The sequence below is a fragment of the Marmota monax genome, unplaced genomic scaffold (genome assembly GCF_021218885.2).
Source record: "Marmota monax isolate L192 unplaced genomic scaffold, Marmota_monax_Labrador192_F-V1.1 WCK01_AAM20220418_F8-fsc00109, whole genome shotgun sequence".
Lineage (NCBI taxonomy): Eukaryota > Metazoa > Chordata > Mammalia > Rodentia > Sciuridae > Marmota > Marmota monax.
This window is the reverse complement of record NW_026695229.1, coordinates 1,905,924-1,929,346: the sequence shown is the minus strand read 5'-3', so window position 1 is coordinate 1,929,346 and position 23,423 is coordinate 1,905,924. Positions and strand designations below refer to the sequence as shown.

At 39.3% G+C, this 23,423-nt stretch overlaps 1 protein-coding gene and 1 pseudogene across 1 annotated transcript; both read right to left on the bottom strand.

Moving 5' to 3' along the window:
* Positions 1–11,391: 11,391 nt before the first annotated feature.
* LOC124088305 (bcl-2 homologous antagonist/killer-like) lies at positions 11,392–12,261 on the bottom strand (annotated as a pseudogene).
* Positions 12,262–14,994: 2,733 nt separating this feature from the next.
* On the bottom strand, positions 14,995–23,419 carry Purb (purine rich element binding protein B). Its single transcript, XM_046437819.2, has one exon. It carries the CDS (start codon positions 23,403–23,405, stop codon positions 22,470–22,472), a length of 936 nt encoding a protein of 311 aa, XP_046293775.1. The 5' UTR covers positions 23,406–23,419; the 3' UTR covers positions 14,995–22,469.
* Between the last annotated feature and the right edge of the window lie 4 nt (positions 23,420–23,423).

Here is a 23,423-nt window from a genome sequence, read left to right as displayed (position 1 = left end):
TTGAGCCCAGGAGTTCAAGACAAGCATGGGTAACATGAAGATTCCATCTATAAATACATAAATAAACAAATAAAATAATATTTCAATTTTACAAGTGGGAGAAAATATAGAATCAATATGAAAATAGAATGAATGACCAAGTTTTTTGAACAATTTAAACTCATTATCCTTTTAATTTGAATATTTGCTATGTGCTAGACATTGTGTTGAGTACTTTTGATACATGCTATTTATTTAGTTATTTATATGTATTATTTTTGCAGTGCTAGGGATTGAACCCAGGGCCTCCCACATGTTAGGCAAGCACTCTACAACTGAATTACATCTCCAGTACTTTGTTCTATATCCGTTTTTAATCCTTAAGACAAAATAGGTAGAGTAGACTCTATTATTTTATTTAAAAATGAGAAAACAGGTTTAGAAAAGTTATGTGGGGCAGGCACGGTGGCACACGCATGTAATCCCAGCAGCTCAGGAGGCTGAGGCAGGAGGATTACAAGTTCAAAGCCAGCCTCAACAAAATTGAGGAGCTAAACAATTCAATAACACCCTGTCTCTAAATAAAATACAAAATAGGGCTGGGGATGTGGCTCAGTGGTTGAGTGACCCTGTGTTCAATCCCGGATACCAAAAAGAAGTAATGTGAATTATTTCAAGTTACATGGTTGATAAGAGACAGACATGGGGATTTTTTTAAACTTTATTTGTTCTAATTAGTTATACATAATAGTAGAATGCATTTGACTCATCATACATATCAGAGTACAACTTCTCACTCTTCTGGTTGTACCCAATGTAGAATCACACTGATTATGCAATCATATATGCACATAAGGTAATAATGTACAAACTATTCAACTATCTTTCTACCCCCATATCCTCTCCCCTCCCTTCATTCCCTTCTGTATAACCCCAAATACATCTATTCTTCCCTAGCCCCCACTCACTTATTGTGAATTAGCATCCCCATATCAGAGAAAATATTCGGCCTTTGGTTTTTTGGGGATTGGCTTATTTCACTTAGCATGATATTCTCCAGTTCTATCATTTACCTGCAAATGCCATAATTTCATTCTTCCTGAAGGCTGAATAATATTCCATTGTGTATATACACCACATTTTCTTTATCCATCTGTTGAAGGGCATCTAGGTTTGTTCCATAGTTTGGCTATTGTGAATTGAGCTGCTATAAACATTGATGTGGCTGTCTCACTGTAGTATGCTGATTTTAAGTTCTTTGGGTATAAACTGAGGAGTAGGATAGCTGGGTCAAATGGTAGTTCCATTCCAAGTTTACTGAGGAATCTCCATACTGCTTTCCATAATGGTTGTACCAATCTGTAGTCCCAACAGCAATGTATGAGTGTACCTTTTCCCCGACATTCTCACCAGCATTTATCGTTGCTTGTTTTCTTGATAATTGCCATTCAGATTAGAGTGCTCTGCACCTAATAGAAGAAAAAGTAGGCCCAAATCTTCACCATGTCAGCTTAGGAAGTGACTTCCTTAACAAGACTACTAAAGTGCAAGAAGTAAAATCAAGAATCAATAAATGGGATGGTTTCAAACTAAAAAGCTTCTTCTCAGCAAAGGAAACAATAATGTGAAGAGAGCCTACAGAATAGAAGAAAATCTTTACCACATATACCTCAGATAGAGCATTAATCTCCCAGACATATAAAGAACTCAAAAAACTTAACTCCAATAAAACAAATAACCCAGTAAATAAATGGGCTAAGGAACTGAACAGACAATTCTCAGAAGAAGAAATACAATCAACAAACAAATATATGAAAAAATGTTCAACATCTCTAGCAATTAGAGAAATGCAAATCAAAACTAAGGTTTCATCTTTCTCCAGTCAGAACCGGTATTGTAATACAAATCTATCTGGCTGTAAGGTCCATTTGCTTTTCACCTCCTGCACTGAAAACTACATTTAAATATGCTTTGTACACATGAACTTCCAAATCTGGTAAATATTTTGTGCTCTAATACTTTTAAACATCTAGTTATCATGTCATACCATTTTATATTATAATTTATTCACAATAAAATGTTATTTCCTAGGCTAAGGGTGTAGTTCAGCAGTAGAGAGCTTTTGTAGTATCACAAGGCCCTAGTTTTGATTCCCAGCACCAAAAAAAGTTTTGGAAGTGATTGAATAAATAATTTTTGTGTATCCATGCTTTGGAACCTTGACTGTTAAAACGAGTATGCTCAAATTACGTATACTGTAAGATCTCAAAGATAAACTGTTCAGTGGGGGGAAAAAGATTGCAGGATAACACATACACTATAATTCAATTTATATTTAAATAGATAAACTCCAGATGGTAGATATAAATGTATCTCTGTGAATGCACAGAAAAAGGATTTATAGGCTTTGCATCAGGCTGCTGACAATGATTACCTTGGAGTAAAGTTGTGGAAGTGAAGATGATGTATACATTATGTTTTTGTTTTGTTTGTAGTGCTGGGTCTTAAAACACCAGGGCCTCATGTCTATGTCACATTCTGCCTTGTGTTATTGTCTGAATATTTTATAGTAAGTGTATATATGTAAAATTTGTGTTCAAAGTATAAGATACTTAAAATAGGGTTTACTGGATAGTCTGGCCACTTATTGAATGTAGAACAAAGTTGTGGTTCAGTGGTAGAGCACTTGCCTAGCATGTGTAAGGCACTGGGTTCAATCCTCAGCACCACATATAAATAAATGAATAAAATAAAGGTCCATCAACATCTAAAAAAATATAAAAACAGCAACAAAAAAAACTACCACTAGGGAATCTGGCAATATATCATAATTTACAAATTTATTTATTGGTACTGGAGATTGAACCTCAGAGCCTTGAGGATGTAAAGCAAGTGCTCTACCACTGAGCTACATTCCAAGCCATTTTATTGTACATTTTTGGAGACAGAGTCTTGAACAAGCTGGCCTTGAACTTGTGATTTTCCTGCCTCAGCCTCCCAAGTAGCTGGGATTATAGGTACAGGCCACCGCACCTGGCAAGTCAAGGCATTTACTTTTTGATTCTGAAGATCCTTTGTGAATCTAATGTAGAGCTACACTTTCTTTCATTTGAAGAGATATGCAGTATATACAAACAAAAGTGTAAAAAAGAACTGAAGTTGTGGCTTAGTGGTACTTTGTAGGAATCAAGTTGTGACTGTTGAAAGTAATACTTGAAAACTTTCAAGTATTACTTTCAACAGTCACAACTCACCAAAGGTTTCAAAAACTGAACTTCCTTATATTTCAATTCATTGAATGTATGGATGAAACATTTACAACTGATTTTAAATAAAATACAACAAAGTCAGCATGGTGGCACACACCTGTCATCCCAGCAATTTGGGAAGCTGAGGCAGGAGGATCACAAATTCAAAGCCAGCCTCAGCAACTTAGCAAGGCCCTGTGCAACTCAGCAAGACCCTGTCTCTAATAAAATACATTTTTAAAAATGGCTGGGGGACTGGGGCTGTAGCTCAGTGGAAGAGAACTTGCTTAGCATGTATGAGGCACTGTGTTCCATCCTTAGCACCATATATAAATAAAATAAAGGCATTCTGTCCATCTACAACTACAAAAAAATATTTTAAAAAGCTGGGGATGTGACTCAGTGGTTAAGCGCCCCCAGGTTCAATTCCTAGTACAAACAACAACAACAACAACAAAAACCCCACATCTATACAGAACAGGTTAATTTTCAAAGGCTCAAATATTTCTAAATAGAATAATGATGGTCAGCAAAGAGAGAAAACTGAGTTGCCATGTGGAGGCACTTTTTAGGTTCAATATTTACTTTATCACAGTAATTTTGCTTTTCTTGCTCCCTGTGGTGCTAATTAAAATGAGGGTCTCATGCATGCCAGGAAAGCACTCTATAACTGAACTACACTCCCAGCCCACAACACGTTTGCATTTTAGCTACTCTAAAGCTTACTAATATTCAATACCTATACCTTCTATTTTAGTTGATATATTATAGCTTCCCCAGATACCATTATGAATTATGTGTACACTATATCCATTTTATTTATTTATTTGTTTATTTATTTATTTATTTATTGTGATGCTGAGGATCAAACCCAGGGCCTCATGCATGCTAGGCAAACACTCTACCACTGAGCCACATCCCCAGCTCCTGAAGTACATTTATCCTCTGTTTTAGCTTTTTCACTGCTGTGATTAAAGAACCCAACAAGAACAACCAGGAAGAAAACTTTATTTGAGGGCTCATGGTTTTAGAGGTCTCAGTCCATGGATAGCTGGCTCCAATCCTCAGGGCTCTCAGGTGAGGCAGAACATCATGGTGGAAGAGTGTGGTGGAAGGGAGGAAGGAAAGCAGCTCACAAGATGATCAGGAAGGGGGGAGAGAGAGAGAGAGATCTCCACTTGCTAGGTACACATATATACCCCAAAGCCACTCCCCCAATACTCCACCTCCTCCAGCTACACCCTACCTGCCTTCAATGACTGATTAATCCTATCAGGTGATTATTTCACTGATTGGGCTAAGACCCTTCAACCCAATCATTTCTTCTTTGAACCTTCTTGCATTGTCTCACACATGAGCTTTTGGGGGATACCTTACATCCAAACCATAACATTCTCTATAGATTTTTAAATTAAGTATAATTTGTACCACAATACTATCAATGTTAAATTGGTACTAGCAACAAAAGGAATTTTATCTTAATTGTTGAACTTTTTAACTAATTCTTACCTCTTCTACTACTAAGGATTGAACCCAGGGGCACACTACCACTGAGCTACATTCCAGCCCTTTTTAAAAATGTATATATATATTTTTGAGACAGGGTCTGACTAAGTTGCTGAGGCTGGCCTGAAATTTGCAATTCTCCTGCTTCAGCCTCCTGACTCACTTGGGATTACAGGCAAGTGCCACCTCATCTAGCCAACTAACTTTACAATAACATTCAAATAATATCAGGTTGTTTCACCTTCAACATTTGATTATGAGAACTGAGTAAAAATTTTGAACTTCACCAGAATTAATGAAATCGATTTTTTTAATTAAAAAAAACAAGAAGATTGGAATCACATATCTGGAAATTCTTTTGTCAAAGTAGACTACATATTAATAGCCATTACTTTATTTGTTGTATAGGCATAAGAAAAATGAGTGAAATTGCCCAGTGTGGTAGAACATCCCTGTAATTCAGCAGCTTAGGAGGCTGAGGCAGGAGAATTTCAAGTTCATAAGACAGCCTCAGCAATTTAGTTAGGTCCTAAGCAACTTGGCAAGACCCTGTCTCAAAATAAAATATAAAAGGGGCTGTGGCTGTGTCTCAGTGGTAGAGAGCTTGCCTCGCATGTGTGAAGCACTGGGTTTGATCCTCAGCACCACATAAAAATAAATAAATATGTCCAGCTACAACTGAAAAAAAATATTTAAAAAAAAATAAAAAATAAAAAAGGGCTGGGGATGTGGCTCAGTGGTTAAGTTCCCTTGGGTTCAATCCCCTGTACAGAACGAAAAAAGAAAATGAGTGAATTAATTTTAAGAAGTAGTTAATTTAAGTGAGAATTCTTGCTTCACAGAGTGATTCATAAATGTACCTTCTAAATGATTTAAATCATTGTTTCTGAGCAAAGTTTTTAAAAATAATCACTAATTTTTGAAGTAGATACTCATACTTCTGCAGCAGATTTGTGTCTGCTGGTTTTCCTGTGGTTGTTGATAAGGTACAAATGATTTGTGTCTACAAATATTTTGTGCAAGTTACACATAGTAACAGAAATTCAGTATTCACTCAGTTTTTTTTTTAAACTGGGAATTGAACCTAGGGGTGCTTAACCACTGAGCCACATCCTCAACCCTTTTTAATATTTTATTTAGAGCCAGGGTCTCACTAAGTTGCTTAGGGCCTCGCTAAATTGCTGAGGCTGGCTCTGAACTCTCAATCCTCCTACCTCAATCCTCTGAGCTACTGGGATTACAGGCATGCACTACTGTGCCCAGCCACACTCAGTTTTTATTAGATAAATATTTTTTTTTTAACTCAGAGTTACCAAAAGGGTTTACTGCAAAATCAAAAAGTATTATCATATAACAAATAGCTACAGATATCTACCACATAATAAATGATAAAAATCACTGTAGTAAGTACATTTAGAGTTCTCTCTACATAGTTCACACATTGATCCCAGACAACACCTCAACATTTCTCCAATCACCATCAATACAGAAGGAATCAGGTGTCCTCAGACACCCCAGGTGCACTTTGTTCTATCAGCAAGTGCCTTCCATGCTGACTTGAGAGGGAAGTTTGAAAAATGTCTGTCACAGATAGGTTATTGCTGGTCTTTTTTCAAATTTAACCAGATATTCAAATGAGAACTCTGTTCATTAAATACAATAAAAGAGCATGACAAACTAAGAATACAAAGCAGACATCCATGTTTATTTTAATAAAAGGAAAATCTCATTACTTTGTAAATAGTGAAAAACCTGGAGCTGGGGTAGAGTACTTGCCTGGCATGCATAAGGACCTGGGTTTGATCCCCAACAATAAAGTAAACTGGAACAAATGCTAAATAGATGGGATACTAAGCCAACAGTCAAAACAGGACTGTCCAGGACAAATGCTACTCTTAGAGTTAAGGACAGGATAGCAAGATGGGATGAAGACCTCTTGATTTCCTTTTTATATTATTTCAATTTTGAACCATGTAAATGTATTGTCTATTTTAAAAGATGGACCACAAAAAGCAAGATGTAGAACAGTGTACAGAATACCAACATCTCTGGGCATATGTTTATTTTTTTAAAAAAGGGCTACTTGCCTATAATTATTCATTTTCAAATGTTTTTATTAGTACTTAATTATACATAATAGTGGAATTCATTGTGTCATATTCATACATGCACAGAACATAATTTACTCCATTACTTTTCCCTTATCTCCTTTCCTCTATTTCCCTGATCCCCTTTGTCTACTCCACTGATCTCCCTTCAATTTATCTGATTTTTATTGACACTATTTATAATTCTTCCTTCCTTCCTTTGTTTTTCTTTTTTTTTTGTGTGTGTGTGTGTGTGTGTGTGTGCTAGGGATTGAATTCAGGGGTGCTTTACCACTGAGCTACATCCCCAGTCCTTTTTATTTTTTTTATACCTTTATTTTATTTATTTATATGTGGTACTGAATGTTGAACCCAGCGCCTTGCACGTGCTAGGCGAGCGCTCTGCTGAGCCACAGCCAGCCCCTTATTTTTTATTTTGAGACAGGCTGTCACTAAGTAGTTGAGAGTCTTGCTAAATTGCTGAGGTAAAGGTCTATCAACAACTAAAAAAAATTTTTAATGTAGGGGGAAAAAAACCTCAAAAAAACGCAAAAGGAGTGTGAAAATATAATTTGTATGCAACCAGAGATATGAAAAATTGTGCTAATATATGTAATATGAATTGTAATACATTCTGCTGTCATATATAACAAATTAGAATGAAAAATTTAAAAGTTTAAAAAAATTCCAACACACACACACACACAGAACTGCCTTGTCATACCAAGTAAAAAAAAATTTCTCAGCTTGCTATAAATGAAAAGAAGGTTAGGACAATGGTATATTTATAATAGTTTAACACAAATCTTTGGCCAGTAATGCATAACAAACCTAAGCATTTGTCATAAGAATTCATTTTGCAGTTCTTCACTGTAGGGAAAAAAGGATCAAGAGCCCCAGCTCCTGTGCTTTTCACACAGTTTTGCCACTGTATCTTCAGGCTGGGTTCCCAGAAGTGGGATTGCTTGCTTCAAGGGAAATGTGTATGTGTGGTGGGGGGATACCAGGGTTTGAAACAAGGGCCTCACTCATGCTAGACAAGTGCTTTACCACTGGACTACATCCCCAGACCTTTTTATTTTATTTTGAAACAGGGTTTCACTTGATTGTCCAGGCTGACCTTGCCCCTGCTAAGCTTCCTGCCTAAACCTCCCAAATTGGTGGGTTTATAAGTATATACCACCTTGCCTCGTCTAAAGGATAAATTTTTAGATAATTTTTGAGATATTGCCAAATTATTTCATAGGTTATTGTGCATTTTCCCAGCAATGTGTGAAAGTGCCCATTTCCTTATAGAATTACTAGTGGAGTTTGTTATCAGACTATTTGTATTTTTTCTCATCTGATAGATGAAAAATAGTATCTTCATAGTTTTCATTTGCATTTATCTTATGAGTAAGATTGAACATGTTTTCACATGATTATTATGGACCATTTGTATCTCTTTTGTTATGAATTTTTCTGTACTTATCTCATGTAAATTTATGATTTACTTTTATGTATCCAGAATCTCTAGGACTCAAAATATTTTTGAGCCAGGCATGGTGGGGCACTCCCATAATCCCAGTACCTGGGAGGCTGAGGCAGAAGTACAGCAAATTTGAGACCAGCCTCAGCAATTTAGCGAGGTCCTACGCAACTTAGCAAGACCCTGACTCGCCATTAAAAAAAAAAACAAAAAACATAAAAACTAAAAAATTTTTTAAAAGGGCTGGAGATGTAGTTCAATGGTTAAGCACTCCTGGGTTCACTCACCAGAACCAAAATAAATGAACAACAAAAGACCCAGAAACTGCCATGGCAGAATATTCATATTCTTTACTGTTGCCATTCTTCAGCCATAAGTCTCCAATGTCACAGAATGATTCTAGCACAGGGCACTGAAACATTAGTTGTGGAAGGTAGTTCAGTTCTTCTGGAAACCTGCATCAATCTGGAGAATTGCAATTGGAACACTGCCTTCCTAGAATCTGTTGGTATTTGTCAAAATTTACCAAAAATAGAACACTTTTTTGGGGGAGAAGGGGCAGTACTAGGTATTGAACCCAGGGACACTTTATCCTTGAGCTATATTCCCAGTCCTATTTATTTATTTATTTATAAAAAAATATTTTATCATTATTATTTTAGTTGTAGTTGGACACAATATCTTTATTTCTTTTTATGTGGAACTGAGGATTGAACTCAGAGTCTTGCACATGCTAGGCAAGCGCTCTACCGCTGAGCCACATCCCCAGGCCCCTTTTTATTTGTTTTTTAAATTGAGACAGGGTCTAAGTTGCTGAGAGCCTTGCTAATTTCTTGGAGGCTAGCCTTGAACTTTTGATCCTCCTGCTTCAGCCTCGTGGGTCACTGGGATTACAGGGGTACACTACCATACCCAGCACTTAGTACTTTCTTCTTCTGGGCACTAAATGACTTTTCTGATTATAGGTGAATTGTGTTCCTTGTAGCAAGATTAGTACAATGAAAACATCACTCTTCCTAGTTACATAATCCTGGAAAGATCAGATTTGGGCTCAATGGGAGCATGGGAAGGCCAGTGTAAAACAAAAGGCTGTACTTGTCCATTGTTGGGCATAATGACTTGAAGAATGGCTGTCATCTCCAGCTCTTCTCTAGAACACACCCTAGCAATAATGTCAGGTCTAGCACTTAAAGGGTAAATAAAAGCAGTTTGCAGGGAAAATGGAAGAGACCGTTCTCTTACAGGTGGTGGCCTTTGAAAGCCAATTGGTGGGTATGGGGTAGAAGCACTGCTATGAAAACCACAAGAATTCCCCACACACTTGTTTCTGTCTTAAGTCTTGTCTACAAGGGACAACACCTGAAACTGGTGAAGGCTTGGGAAGTAACAACAGTTGAATCCAAAAGAGAGCTTGCAGTCTTCCACAAGAAAAGGTAAGGTGTCAGATGAGGAGCAGACAAATGAGATCATACTGTCCTGATGAATCACTTCCCTGAATGATGTCACCAGCTGGGTTTTCACTGCCAGGAATTCAGCAGCTGCTGCACTGGAACATTCTGGATTGCTGACAGCAGCTCTTCTTCTCTCAGAAGACTGTTTTCTGCCATTCTTCAGAGTACCTAACATGGGATTCTAGGTGTATGCATCTAGAAGGTGAGGAATCTGCCATTTTGTTCTAAACTATTCATTATAGAGGACCCAATAGAGGTAAATGAATATAGGGATGGAGGCACAGCTCAGTCTAACATGTGCAAGACCTTGGGTTCAATCCATAGCATCACAAAAAAAAAAAAAAAGTAATGAACATAAATTTTTTTTGGTTAATTCCTGGTCAAAGCTTTGTCACCAGGAACAGACACTGAAGGTCATATAATTTCTTATTTTTCAATTTAACCCTAGTCTCTTAACACAGAAGCTAAGGACAACTGGATCCCAGTTCTACTCCAGCTAATGAATTCTCATCAGAGAACCACTTTACTTAGTGACTTGTTCATTTTAAATGAAAATCATTTATCTGAAAAGGAAATATGCACTTTACAGAATACATAGATACATGAGGGACTGGGATTGTGGCTCAGTGGTAGAGTGCTCTCCTAGCACGTGTAAAGGCCTGGGTTCGATCCTCAGCACCACATATAAGTAAAATAAACAAAATAAAGGTATTATATCCAACTACAATAAAAAAATTAAAAAAAAAAACAGATACATGAAATCCAAATAGAAAATGCTCTATACATCAGAACTCATGAAATAAAGACATTTTTCTCTCAACTCCAGAGGCTCAATATAGAAGGTGTATTTTCCCATGTTTGAGTGTAAATTAAAACAATAATTATTTTTCAATTTAATTTCTGCATAAGAATTGTGGATCTTTTTTTTTTTGCAGGGGTGGGGGGAGATTGCACAGTTTATTTCCAAACACAGTCAGAGGACAGGGTGTCAGGTGGCCATCAGTCTTCATCTGCATCCCCTCCCTGCATTTGGTTTAATCAACAACTTCCCTCCCCTTGTCCTCAAATTCCTAGGCTGTGCAAGATAGAGAAGGTACTGCCACTGCCTCCGGGAAGGGCCTAGGCAGGCAAGGAGCATGGAGTGTGGGATTACATTGTGCCCAGGCCTTGAGGCAATTCCAGCTTCAGGATGGCTCCTGATGATAAAGACCCTCTCCTACTCAGACACTGCCTCTGAGCTCTCTACTCCTTTTTCTTAAAATAAACCAAGCCCTAGGCCCTGCAACTGGCAAGCAGGGGCCTCAGCACACCTGCTCACCCAAGGACCCAGAGGAGTCTTTACCTGTAGTGACTGGATTGGAAGCAAGTGGTTTTCAGGTGAGGGGAAGGGGAAGAATTGAGAGGACCTGGGGGTGGGTGGGTGGCAGGCTTGGAGGGTCCTGATGGATATGTTCAGAACATTCTAATCTGCACTGCCACCTCCAATCCTACCTCTGCCTCACACCCCAGGTCCAGAATCCTTGAGAGTCCAACTACAAGGCCAACATGGTGTGGGGGAGTGGGAGCAGGAGGAGAGCTGAGCAGGACCTTGACCCCCTACACCAACCAGTCCTGCTCCTGGGAGCCATGTTTAGGGAGGGCCAGGACTGTGCTCAAGTCCCACCTCTCAGGCTCTGATCTTCCAGAATAGCTGAGTCCTGGGGGCACAGGGTTGATCCACTGACCAGCATACCCTAGATATCCTGACCTTGGACAGAGTGGTAGGAAAGAGGATGGGTCCTCCCAAGGGTATATAAAAAGCTAAAACCATTAGAACTTCCTGGGAAGAAGTGGTTCCCAGCCTCTTGCCTCCCTAAGGTATCAGTCTCCCCAGCCCCCTAAAGATAGGACTAAGGGGTACCTGTGTAGCCTGAATAACCCCTGGACGGGGTCCTCTGCTGGAATGCCCACTTACTTCTCTCTGCACGATCCACCCGGCAATGCAGCGATGCAACATGAAGTCGGCCACGAAGCTGGTCACCTGGCCCAGAAAGCCTGTCAGGCCACGCTGGTAGATATGTAAGGCCAGGCGATAGCCAAAGCCCAGGAGAGCCACCACACAGCCCCAGTTGATGCCACTCTCAAACAGGCTGGAGGCGATCTTGGTGAAGAGTTCATAGGCATTCGCAGCTGTAGGTTGTAGTTGTTCAAGCATGCTCTGGAACTCGGAGTCATAGCGCCGGTTGATGTCGTCACCAATCACAGCGAGCTGCAGACCCACCTGCCCCATGGTACTGGTAGGTTCTAGGGCCAAGGCGACCATCTCTGGGTCAACAGGGGCAGCTGCCCCCTCAGCCTCCTGCTTCTGTCGGTGACGGTAGTAAACGTAGCTCGGAAAACCTCCTCCTTGTCCCGGGCTACCTGCTGCTCAGAATCGGAGGTCGGCTCTCCGCATTCCTCACTGGGAGGACCTGGGCCTTGCCTGGATGCCATTTTTCAGGTCTCAGTAGAGGACAGTGTCAGCCTGTCCAGTCTCTGGTCCAGAGCCGAATGCTCAGCAGGGCCAAGGCCGAAGGTCCCCAAGGGCTGGTGGCTGCTCCCAGCGGCAGGGTTTCGGCTCAGCTTCCAGGAACCGGTGTCAGTGCATTCCTGGTGTCAGGATGCAGCCCTTGCTTGAGAGTTGTGGATCTTATGACACAGTTTAATGATAAAGCATGCATTAGAAAACACTTTAGGAAATGGCCATCAATGTGCCTAATATGAAGTCTTTATCAATTAACTTATTTAGTTAATAAGTTTTCTCAGCATGTCAGTACACATCACATAAATGTGATCACCGCTTAACATTGTTGAGATTTAAAAAATCCTCCACCAAAATTTTTTGAAAGAATGTGTGCTAAATTGTTTAAAAACAACGCTTATCCTTAAGGAATGGGTTTAGAGAAAGAGGGCATATTCATCTGGTTCTTTATGGTTATTCTATAATATTCACATTTGTTAAAATGAATATGCATTCTGTAATTTAAAAAATTTGGAGAATATAACTACAGAGAAACTGAAACAGAGAAAGAGACCAGGGCAGGGGAAAGTGGGCAAGGGGTCGGAGGAGGAAGGAAGAAAGTAAGTGCCCATCAATTATAAGTGGGTACTGAATAACTGAGGTAAAGGATAGGCTGATTTCAAAAGTGGGAGGACAGCTGGGGCTGCTTGGAGAGCTTCCTGAAAGAGTCCTGAAGATGAAGAAGTCTCTGTGTGATGGTGTGTCTCAGGCCAGACCTGTGATTCCTACAGGCTTGAGAGACTTAGTCCATCCTCTGCAACCTCAATTCCACAGATTACGGGTGGGACTTCTGGTCTGTGGTTGAATAAATGGACTATTGTTATTCGTATTTATTAACTTGACTATTTCTTGGTTAGAGACCAAGGATGGGGTAAAGGTAGGAGAAAAGGTTATTTTTAGGTCTTTCTCCTTATCACAATTATATAGTGAGTTTCTGTTTTTTGCAATGTGACTTTAGAACCATTTGGCCTGGGTAAAGAAAAACATGATTTAATATAAACTGTTAAAGGTACAAACTGGTACTTTAAATTGAGTTGGGTATTCTAGGCCATTCACTCTGATAGAAGACAATAGCATTTTCTTTATTGATCTTTGGTCCAACTGAATCAAATCAGCATGCTCTCTTTTACCTTGGGGAACTATTTTTTTTTTTTTTAATCAGATACCTTATCTGGAAAACGTTGCTAAGTGGGACCCATAGTTTCTATGTCTGCCTGCCTTTCTGCAGTATCTGAGGTTCTGCAGAGTTTTGTGGAATACCTGTGGATTTGTGTGTTATCTCAAGCGCACAGCATAGGAAGGAATGAGAAGTTTGCCCTTTCTGTGGCAGCATTGTTTCAGATAACAGGTTAAGAGAGCTGGCTTGGATGTATGTTCCCTCGTTACTAACATGGAGAACTTAATTGGGTCCACTGAGAAGGCTACATAAAGTACCATGGACATGGAAGATAAGTTACATCTTGTGGGGGCTGGGGATGTGGCTCAAGTGGTAACGCGCTTGCCTGGCATACGCAGGGCACTGGGTTCGATCCTCAGCACCACATAAAATAAAAATAAAAGATGTTGTGTCTGCCGAAAACTGAACAATAAATATTTAAAAAAAAAAAGAAAAAAAAAAGTTACATCTTGTGAGAAGAATATTCATTTTATAGTTTCAATGGGGCTCTCTTGAAAGGAATTAAGGCCTGGGTCAGGAATTGCCTAACTTGTTTTTTTAGTGGTAGTGCTGGGGATTGAATCCAGGCCTCATGCCATACCACTGAGCCATATCACCAACCCAGGAGACTGTTCTTAACAAAACCTTCTCCGTATCTCTTTAACCGAAGGTTCCATTTGAACTACAGACCACATGTTCCACACCTACTATAGCTACCCAATTATTAATTGAATGACAAATTCTGACCTAAGAATGGTTATTTTAAGATTTTGATACTGACCACTAGGTGGCTCTCCTTTCTCAACTCCCACTGGCTTCTCTGCGAGGCTGAACGCTCCTTCAGACCTTAAGAATTTTTATGTGTGAAAGATACACAGAATCACACTAGAAGTTTTGAACAGTCAGGGATAGAACCTAGCTTACAAATTTAACAATACCCAAACTACAAAGAATTCCTTCCTATTTCTTGAGGTAGCTCTTCAGGCCACAGTGTGACTATATGTTCCTTAACTAAGGCAGTGACAAATACCATATTTAAAAAATTCAAACCATTGCTCTGATAGTGAGTGGAATGTGTGCTATTGTCTTGAAAAATTTTCAATTTCTAACATGTTAGAAAGATAAAATCTTGGGGTATTCAGTGTAAAGGAGTTCCCGAGACCAAAGTTTGAGATTCTCTGGACAAATCTAGGGACATAATTTCAATTTTCCTTTTTCAATATTGTAACTGCCTCTTATGCAATTATAATATTGAAAAATATGGGAATGTCTGGGACAGCATTTTTTTTTGGTAGCTATTATAAATGACAGGAAAAACGGTGAAAGTGGCCTGTTTGGATTTCAGACTAAAGCACAAAACTAACCTGCTTACTAGTAAAGTGTTATAGGAACTCAGAAGTTCTAGAACCGGCTATAGTTCAGATAAAATGGGCAATGATTTTCAAGTCACAGCATGTGGGAACTCCCTCAAAATCATACCCATTCGTGAGCCTCCACAGATGGTATTCTCCAACCCCCAATCACCATGTAATTCCTTAAATAAGAGACACTGGCACAAAATTGTCATTCACTTTTCTGCATACTTTATTTGTTACAAACATACAATTTTTAAATATAGACTGTAAAACTCCATTTGCAAAAGTCTGCTATTGTAAGGAGTGCACACCAGCAGGAAGGATTCTTAAACTTTTTTCTCTATGAGTTTTTTCTGTCAGTTTTGCTAGTTAGTGGTAAATACGGGACCCGCCATTTTACAGACCTGTCTGAAGCTTCTGGCTGTATTCACATTGCTCTTTTGAAGCAGCCCTGCTCGTCTCAAAAATTGATTAGAATCTGAGCTTCAACCTACAGGCAGTGAGATCAACAGCCCGTCTGGACTCTGCTTTTGAACGGTTTTCAGGAAGTGTGATTTCTGAATGGGTACTGCACTTCACGGATTTGTTTGAATTGCCCATGCAGCTCTATGTTTGTTAAAGTGCATTCTTCTTTTAAAAAATAAGCAAGAGGAATAATCTTTACTCTTTAACCAAGGTACTTAAAAAAATGAACTTTTTGGTCTCTCAGCAGATATTCCCAAATTGATCCTATCACTACAAATTTTAGTGTTCTATTTACAAACATTTAGAGTTACAGGTGGAGGGGACCTTATAAAATTAAAGGTGCAGCTTCACTTGAAGCAGAAATCAGCTCTACAAATTTATACATAGGCATACACACTTGGTTTACAATGCATAATAAGCACGTTGGTATTTACAGAGACTGACGACATCCTCCCCCCTCCCCCCAAAAAAACCCTTTTAAAGTAATTTCCAACCTAAACTCTTAATTGTACATCTAGATCAGGAAGCTGTCTCCTGCTACCAAGATTTGGTTTTAAATCATTCAAATTATTTCTGTAGATTCTCTACTGGCAGGACACCAGTCCCAGCTTTGGAGTGAAGAGCCTAGTCTAAGGAAGTCACTGGTAGACATGATTGGCAGTGAAGATTTCTATTAAACAGAAAGTGTGTTATCTGGAGCTATATCAGAAGACAGGGGATTTTATAAAGTGATTTTGGAAACACATTTGCATGAAGATTCAAAAGGAAGAATAAATGCCAACTAATAAAATTATTCTAGACTTCAGAAAAAAAGTTCAAATACACTGTTGATAATAGTTACTATTCATATGTCATTGAAAAATAACTCAAATAAACTTGCCTGCTACCAAAATGTGCAAAACCATGGACTCTCTATAATGTATATTGATACTGATTTAAAGTCACTTTCTAGATTTTTGCGGTTATATATTGGCTTTTAGAAATTCTGAGAACTTTTGTACACAGGGGAGACGTGGGCTGGGAGAAAAGGGCTTATGCCTAATATCAGTTTAAAATGAAACTCCCAAATTCCTACAACACAAACGCATTTACCGACATAATTATGTTCTTTAATTTTCTTGAGGCTCTTCCTACATTTTTGCTTTTTAAAAAGAAATTTTAAAGGGGGAAGAAACAAACCACTTGCTATTTTATTTCCAAATATTAAGATTTTACTAACCAGCCTGATCTTGCAACACAGTGTACAAAACATTTTGCCTTTAATATATGGTCTAACTAATTTTTCTTGAAAGACTCAGCCATTAAAGTTATTGAAGGTAGGAAAAAAAAGGTTAAACTCATGCCTTCTGTAATATGCTAGTGGACACCAAAAAGGTCTATTACTTTCTCTCTAGTACACTGGACCCACATTTCATCGCACACACACAAAAAAAGGTATGATCAGCCACCTTTTATCCAAGTTACTGGGTATTAGATACAACACAGGGAAATAAAATTTGCCTATTCAAAATTTCTGTTAATTAAAATATTTCATGAAACTTTGTTAGAATTACTTATGGGGAAAAAATGATAGTTTTTAGCTTCTAATGAAGCTCTGCTCTCCCTTTATTAGAAGTCTTACTGAAAAGTGAAACCATCAATATGGAATTTGCTGTTGTTTCAATATAGGTCTACCTATCTCAAATGGAATGTCTAATTAAAGAGGCATGAGTTAGATTTTCAAGTGAAAGTAAAAGATTGTGAATAGAGGTGATTACACTGATGGCATATTCCCTACATCCAAAAATATAAAATACATTCAAAAAGGCCTTACTTAGATCAGGGGTACAGATATCAATTGGGAATCATTAGGGTATAGGTCTTTGGGATGCAATTTTTCTGTTTCCAAATTTTCAGTACTGACAAATGGATCATATTTGTTAAAGTGTGTAAAATCCATTAGTAATAAAGACTAGGTTTTGAAACTGAGGACTGGGAAAGGTGACTTTAAATAGCAAAATCAGATATATCAACAGAACTCACCATTCAAGAGTCCAGCTATTTCTTGAAACTTCCGGGGCTAACATTTGAAAATTAATGTCTGTTTTTCTAAGTTAAAAATGGGAAATGAAGTTATAATTCACATTTCCACCTTACTATCTGGAATTTCAAGTGGGACATATGACATGAACTTTTTCTCTTTTGAGTCTATATCTTAAGGTAAACATGGTTCTTTTTTTCTTTTTTCTTTTCTACAAACTATCCCCCCCCGCCCCACCCCCACACTCATTATTCAGTATATTGAATGGGAGTTTTAACTCTTTAGGAAGACAGCTAATTGATTTACAGTACTCTAAAACTAACCCTGAAAACTGATAATCTCATTCATTTACCATAACTTCAGTGCTGTTGTTGACAGAAAAGAAAAAGTTACCTTAAGGCTCAAGGGAAAGTAACTTATTAATTTGTGAATGCAGCATTATTTACTCTCCCATCCATTGGAAACTAGCAAAATGCATTCTGGATCAATAATACAAACTTTCTAACACTAGCAAAGATTTCTACTCTTCTTACATAGAGTCAGAACAATATTCATAAGCAGATTATCTAGGGGAGCCTGAGAAACCATGATCCACATCACACAAGGATTCCATGTATTTCATGATCAAAAAGTGCTTTATCTTTGAGAACTGTGTCAGGGTTAAAATGGAAATATACAATGCAAAATCACTTGACACTTTTTCAAGTGATTATACAAAGTGGAAAAGGAGCAAAAAGATGAAGGCTCTGCTCTCTGAACAGGCCTTATGCATGTAATTTTTAGGGTACACTAAATTAAAACTGTTTTGAGAATTAATAATAGTGGATTTTTTCACCACTAAATTCTAAAACCTGAGATTGGACATCAAAGCAGTCAACTTTGTCATTCATCAGAGCAATTCTGATACTTCCTAAAAATAGAAGAAAACTCAATTGAATTAACTCCAGGGTCAAAAACATTAACGTTCCCCAATCAAAAAGGAGACTGATCAAACACATTATACTAAGAGTGCTACAGAATAACAACTCTTAGCAAACAAGTCATTTCTACATAAGCAAAAAAGTCACTTCTCTCCTTCCCCTTCTCACTGATCAAGGCCACACTATTTTCAAATGAATATCTACTGAGAGATCAGTTGTGCATTGGACAAAGTACCATAATTGGGTTAAAAATGAAAACAAAATTTACAGTGAAGAATACTTATGTGCATGGCTTACACACTCCAGCTTCTTAATTTCATCAACCTCAAGAGCAAGGTAGATGCAAACAGTCATCTTGTGTAGATTACATTCTACACCCCTGTAAAGCCAGTCAAGGTCACATTTAACAAAGCATCCTCAGCAACTAGTGCCTGAAGTGTGCAGCCGTTTACAGACCACTCAATATGAGGGCATTATTATAACCAGCCTCTTTTGCCCACAACCCTGCATTTTCAGATAAGACAGGATAATTGTTTTGTTTTGAGAAAACCGAAGCTTGAATCTCTTAAAAAGACCTGCAATTTACTGCACAGTGATCCAGAGGTAACAAAGGAATCAGGTTAATGGCTGCCTGCACCAAAAGCCTCTCAATCATTTTGCAGTAAATAATTATGGAAAGTGACATGACAAGTAGCCATGTGTGTATCACAGCTACAGTCATTTATACCACCTACATGCCTCCAACAGTTACATAGGGTGTCTGGGTTTTTGGTTTGGTTTTCACTTATAGATTTTTGGTGCCATATAGATTTATATTTTGATTTGTGCAGCATATGCACTGAAAAACTTGCTGACTAGAACTGCTATTCCACTTGCTAAAATGATGGGTAAGGACAATAGAAACCAGAAAGGAGTAATAAGATCTCTTCACAGATTTTTACTCTTGATTCTGTTCCTAAAAGTTGAATTCTCATCTCTGTAGCAATGGTAGTTTGAGAAACAAACTTTCCACCAATTATTTTAAAAGGAGTTTTAGTTCCCTGCTTTTCAGGAATATACTATTTTGATTATCTGGGATGTTTGCCAGATTAAAACACAACCTCTAAATAGTTCATAGTAGCAGTTGAATAACAAAACAAAAAAGCTGGTTGTTTCCCATAGTTTATACAATGCCATTATTTGAGTGAAACCAACAAAGACCATTTCTCTCAATAAGCTAATATTTATGAATGAATCTCTATACTTTGCTGATTTCTATTGCCCCTAGTCACTGGAATAAGGATCAGTGAAATGCTACAATTAATCCACATCCTTCTGCAATCTTCCTACAGTGGGAAGAGAGGCCATGAACCACCCCCTGCAGGAGAAATAAACCTTAGAGATTGGTTAAGACTTAAAAACCCACCACTATGACATTTATCACTTAATCTTACATAGGCAGGTCAAAATTTTAATATAAATTACTTTTGCCAACACATAGCTTATGCATTCTTTGCTCCTTTTTTTGGAGGATTCTCAAATTGATATCTAAAGATTTACATATGATATATTACTGTTATATGGTCTAATGACTAAGAAAATTTCTCTGGTAACCAAAGCTGATGCCATATATGGTAGTGTTCTTGGCATATACTCTATATGCCTCAGACCACTTCCACATTCTTTCTATTCAGCTAATTATAGCTTAGTAGCCACTGGTGAAGGATTGTGAAGACCCTGTCATTTCTACAGAATAGAAAGGCAAGGCTAGTTACTGCAATTCAGCCAAACAAAAAGAAAAGAAAAAATAAACCAACCCCTTGAAAAGGAGAGGTACTGCACCTTTGCAAAATTGAACTGGCTCACTGCAGCTGAGCAACAGAACCACCACTGAAGCAAGAAAACAAGTTGGTCTATACAGGAATTGTACATGGTTTGAAAAGGAAAAAGTTACAGCAATCAACTAATAGCTGCAACCTTAATTTTCATTGCTGCCTCAGAGTTTGAAACTTAAGTTTCTGCAAACCTAATGCTAGCTTCTTAGCTCCTTTACTAAAACTAGGAATTTGTTCTCCGCAGCAAAGAAATGAACACTCAAAACACATAGGTAAATACAGCAGGACATTATTGAAAACAGCTGCCTTGTAGTACAAAATACAGTACAAGTATACGGATGTCATTAAAACATCAAAAATACTATTGCTCCCATACAATTTAGGAAACATTCTTTGCAACGGAGAAAAATTTAAAAGAAAAGCTTTAAAAAAATCTGTTTAAAAATTCTACTGTGGATGATGAGAGTAGAGAAATAGTCTGAAAAGGGCACCAATGTTTGTGGCTCTTCCACTTTTTTTTTTTTTTAAATCTAAGATCAACAATATTCTGAATCATAGTCTATGTTTTAAAAAAGCCTAATTTTATATACACAATTATTTCCCTCCCTCTCAGCCACAAATACATGAAACGACCTTTTTGTATATTACTTATTTCCCAATAAATACAAAAAGATTGTATAGATTGAATAATACCAAAATAAGATAATAAAAAGGATATGCAATAAATTAAAAAGGCAGCTCAAATAAAGGGCAGGCATGCAGTTAAAAAAAATACTAAGATTGTGGAGGTGGGGTTACTTGCCTCCTGGTTGAGAAGGTGTCACACAAAGAATACCTGAAAACTTTGGAAAGAACATTAGCCCCCATTCAATTCAAAGTTACCTAGGTCTATGACACTTTTAGGAATACCTTTTGATGGGGTTGGGATTAACTTGATTAGTAAAAATCATTTCTACTGAAAATCCTTTTAAAATATAGAAGAGGCGATCCTTGAAAACCCCAACTTTTATTCTTGAAAGACAGCTGGATAAACTGGCAAAAGCCAGTTTGTTGAAATTTCAAGATGGTATAAAAATGCTTCCAGGATAAAGTCAGCTTATTCACGTTCACTTCAGTTCCATTCACAGATGGATTTCAGCTTCCACCGGGAGCACTGCTTGAATCATTCATCCATCATTTGCCAACTTTGATTGTGAGGTACTGATACAATGGATCAAGTTCTTAAAATTTTATTTTAAAATAAATGATGCTGGAATTCTGGACCTGAGGATCTTTAGTATCGAACAAATCCACAGATTAAACTGAAGGTAAATTAAGACTTCAGTTTTGGTTATTTCCAACTTTTCTGTGAGGATGTATATTCCATTAAAGCTCAGGCTTGTAGCCACACTGTTCCTTTAACAGGTATTTGTCAAGTTTTACGGTTTAAAATGCAGCCAACCAGTGGCTGTAACAGCCGAATTAGCCATAATTCACTGGCTCATATGGGAGCCATAGGGATCTGGCTCTCATTCATACCTAAGCCATTTCTTGGTAATGACCTCCATACTTAGAGATCAAGGGAAGAACTTTAGTGAGCAGCAACCAATCCACTCAAACAGTTTGCCTTGTGCTTTATGCCTGACTTCTTGTGCCTACCTCAGCAATCCCCAATGTAAAATTTTTATTTTTAAAAAATTTGCAAACTTTTAAACTATTTTAGTAATGGATTCTAGTTCAAGCATTGATATCAGAATTTATCTGCATCCCGGAAAACAATTCTGCAAAGAAAAGACATGGGCCTTGGTCCAGGTTCCATGCAAAACCATTTTTTAAAAAATGGATCCAATTTGTTTCTATATTCTCCAATGGCTTCTTTAATTCTTTTGCCCTGTCCATGATTATGTGAAGTTGCATTCCTTTTCATAAACCTGTACCCTCAGAACTGGGTAAATGCAAAGGCCTTTCTTCTCAAGGATCCCATTAAGATCTAGATCCAAAACGCTGATTTCAATGGATGTAAAGGGATAGATACTGCAATAGTGAGGCCTGGAGAGACCTTTAGATTACCCAGGTACAACACAAACTTAACTTTATCAATGGGTGGGTCTGGGTGACTCAGACGTGTTTTGGGCCCAGACGTTTGAAGATCTATCCCTTCCAGGGTTATCCTGATGGCTTTAGGAACCTCGGCTGGGAAACAACAGAAGCTGAGACTTTCGCGCGGGTGAGGAGACGCTGTTGTCCTCTCTTTGCAGGTTGCTGTCAGTTCCTTGGAACTTTACTGCTTTTCTCTAATTGTCCGTGACTGTTCTTTTACGGTTATTTTTCTTAACTATATTATTTTTTATTTTGCTTTCTCCCTTTGCAGCCTCCCTTGTTCCCTTCTGCACTAACTCACTGGAGGTGAGCAGAAAAGGGAACTTTCTAGCCAAGGGGATGGTGGTGGGGTAGGGGAGGCCAGTAGGGGAAGCTGCCCATTTCAATCCTCATCCACCTCCTCACCCTCGGACTCGTCGCCGCCGCCGCTGCCCCCACCACGGCGCTCATAAAGCTTATCCCTCTGTCGCTCCTGGATTTCTTTCATCTCATCCGCATACCGGCAAAAGGCGCCTCCGAACTTGCCCCAGGCCTTGAAGGGTACAGTGATGGCGTTGCGGTAAGACGGCTTCACCTCGCTCACACGCAGAAACACCCCGTACTTGTTGCAGCCCACGTCGAAGAAGAAGCGCTTGGAGTCCACCGTGATGGAGGTGCCCTCCGGGAGCTCCCCGTATAGGCCGCCCCCGGGGCCGCCGACGCCGCCCCCCGGACCTCCGGTCAGCTCGTCCTCCTCACCGCCGTAGTCGTCGATGAGCTTGGCCAGCGCGTCGCGGAACTCGATGAGGCCCTGCGCGGGCAGCGCGATGGTCTGACCGCTCTGTAGGCCGCCGGGCCCGGGCCCCGCGCCGAAGCCGCCGCCGCCGCGATTGACCGTCTGGCGGATGCGCAGGAAGCGGCCGCGCTGGTTCTCCTTCAGGTCCAGGTAGTACTTGCGGTTCTCGCGCACCAGGAACTCGCTCTTGAGCGCGCGCCGCGGCCCGCCGCCCTCCTCGGCGCCCGCTGCCAACTGCTCGGGGCTGCTGGGGCCCAGCTGCGCGTAGTGCTCGATGAAGTCTCCCAGCGAGTCACGGAACTCGGCGGCCACCGCCATGGACAGCGTGAGACGGCTCTTGGAGCCGCCCGCGCCCACCTCAGCGATCTTGAGGAAGCGGCCTTTGGCGTTCTGCTTCACATCCAGGTAGAAGCGTTTGTTCTGGATGTCCAGCCGTTTCGAGGCCAGCTCCTGCGTCTCCTGTTCGCCGCCGCCGCGAGGCGCGGGCTGGAAGCCGCCGGGCCCGCCGCCGCCGCGCTCGCTGCCGCTGTCGCCGTCCGCCATCTTCTCGGCCGCCGCCTC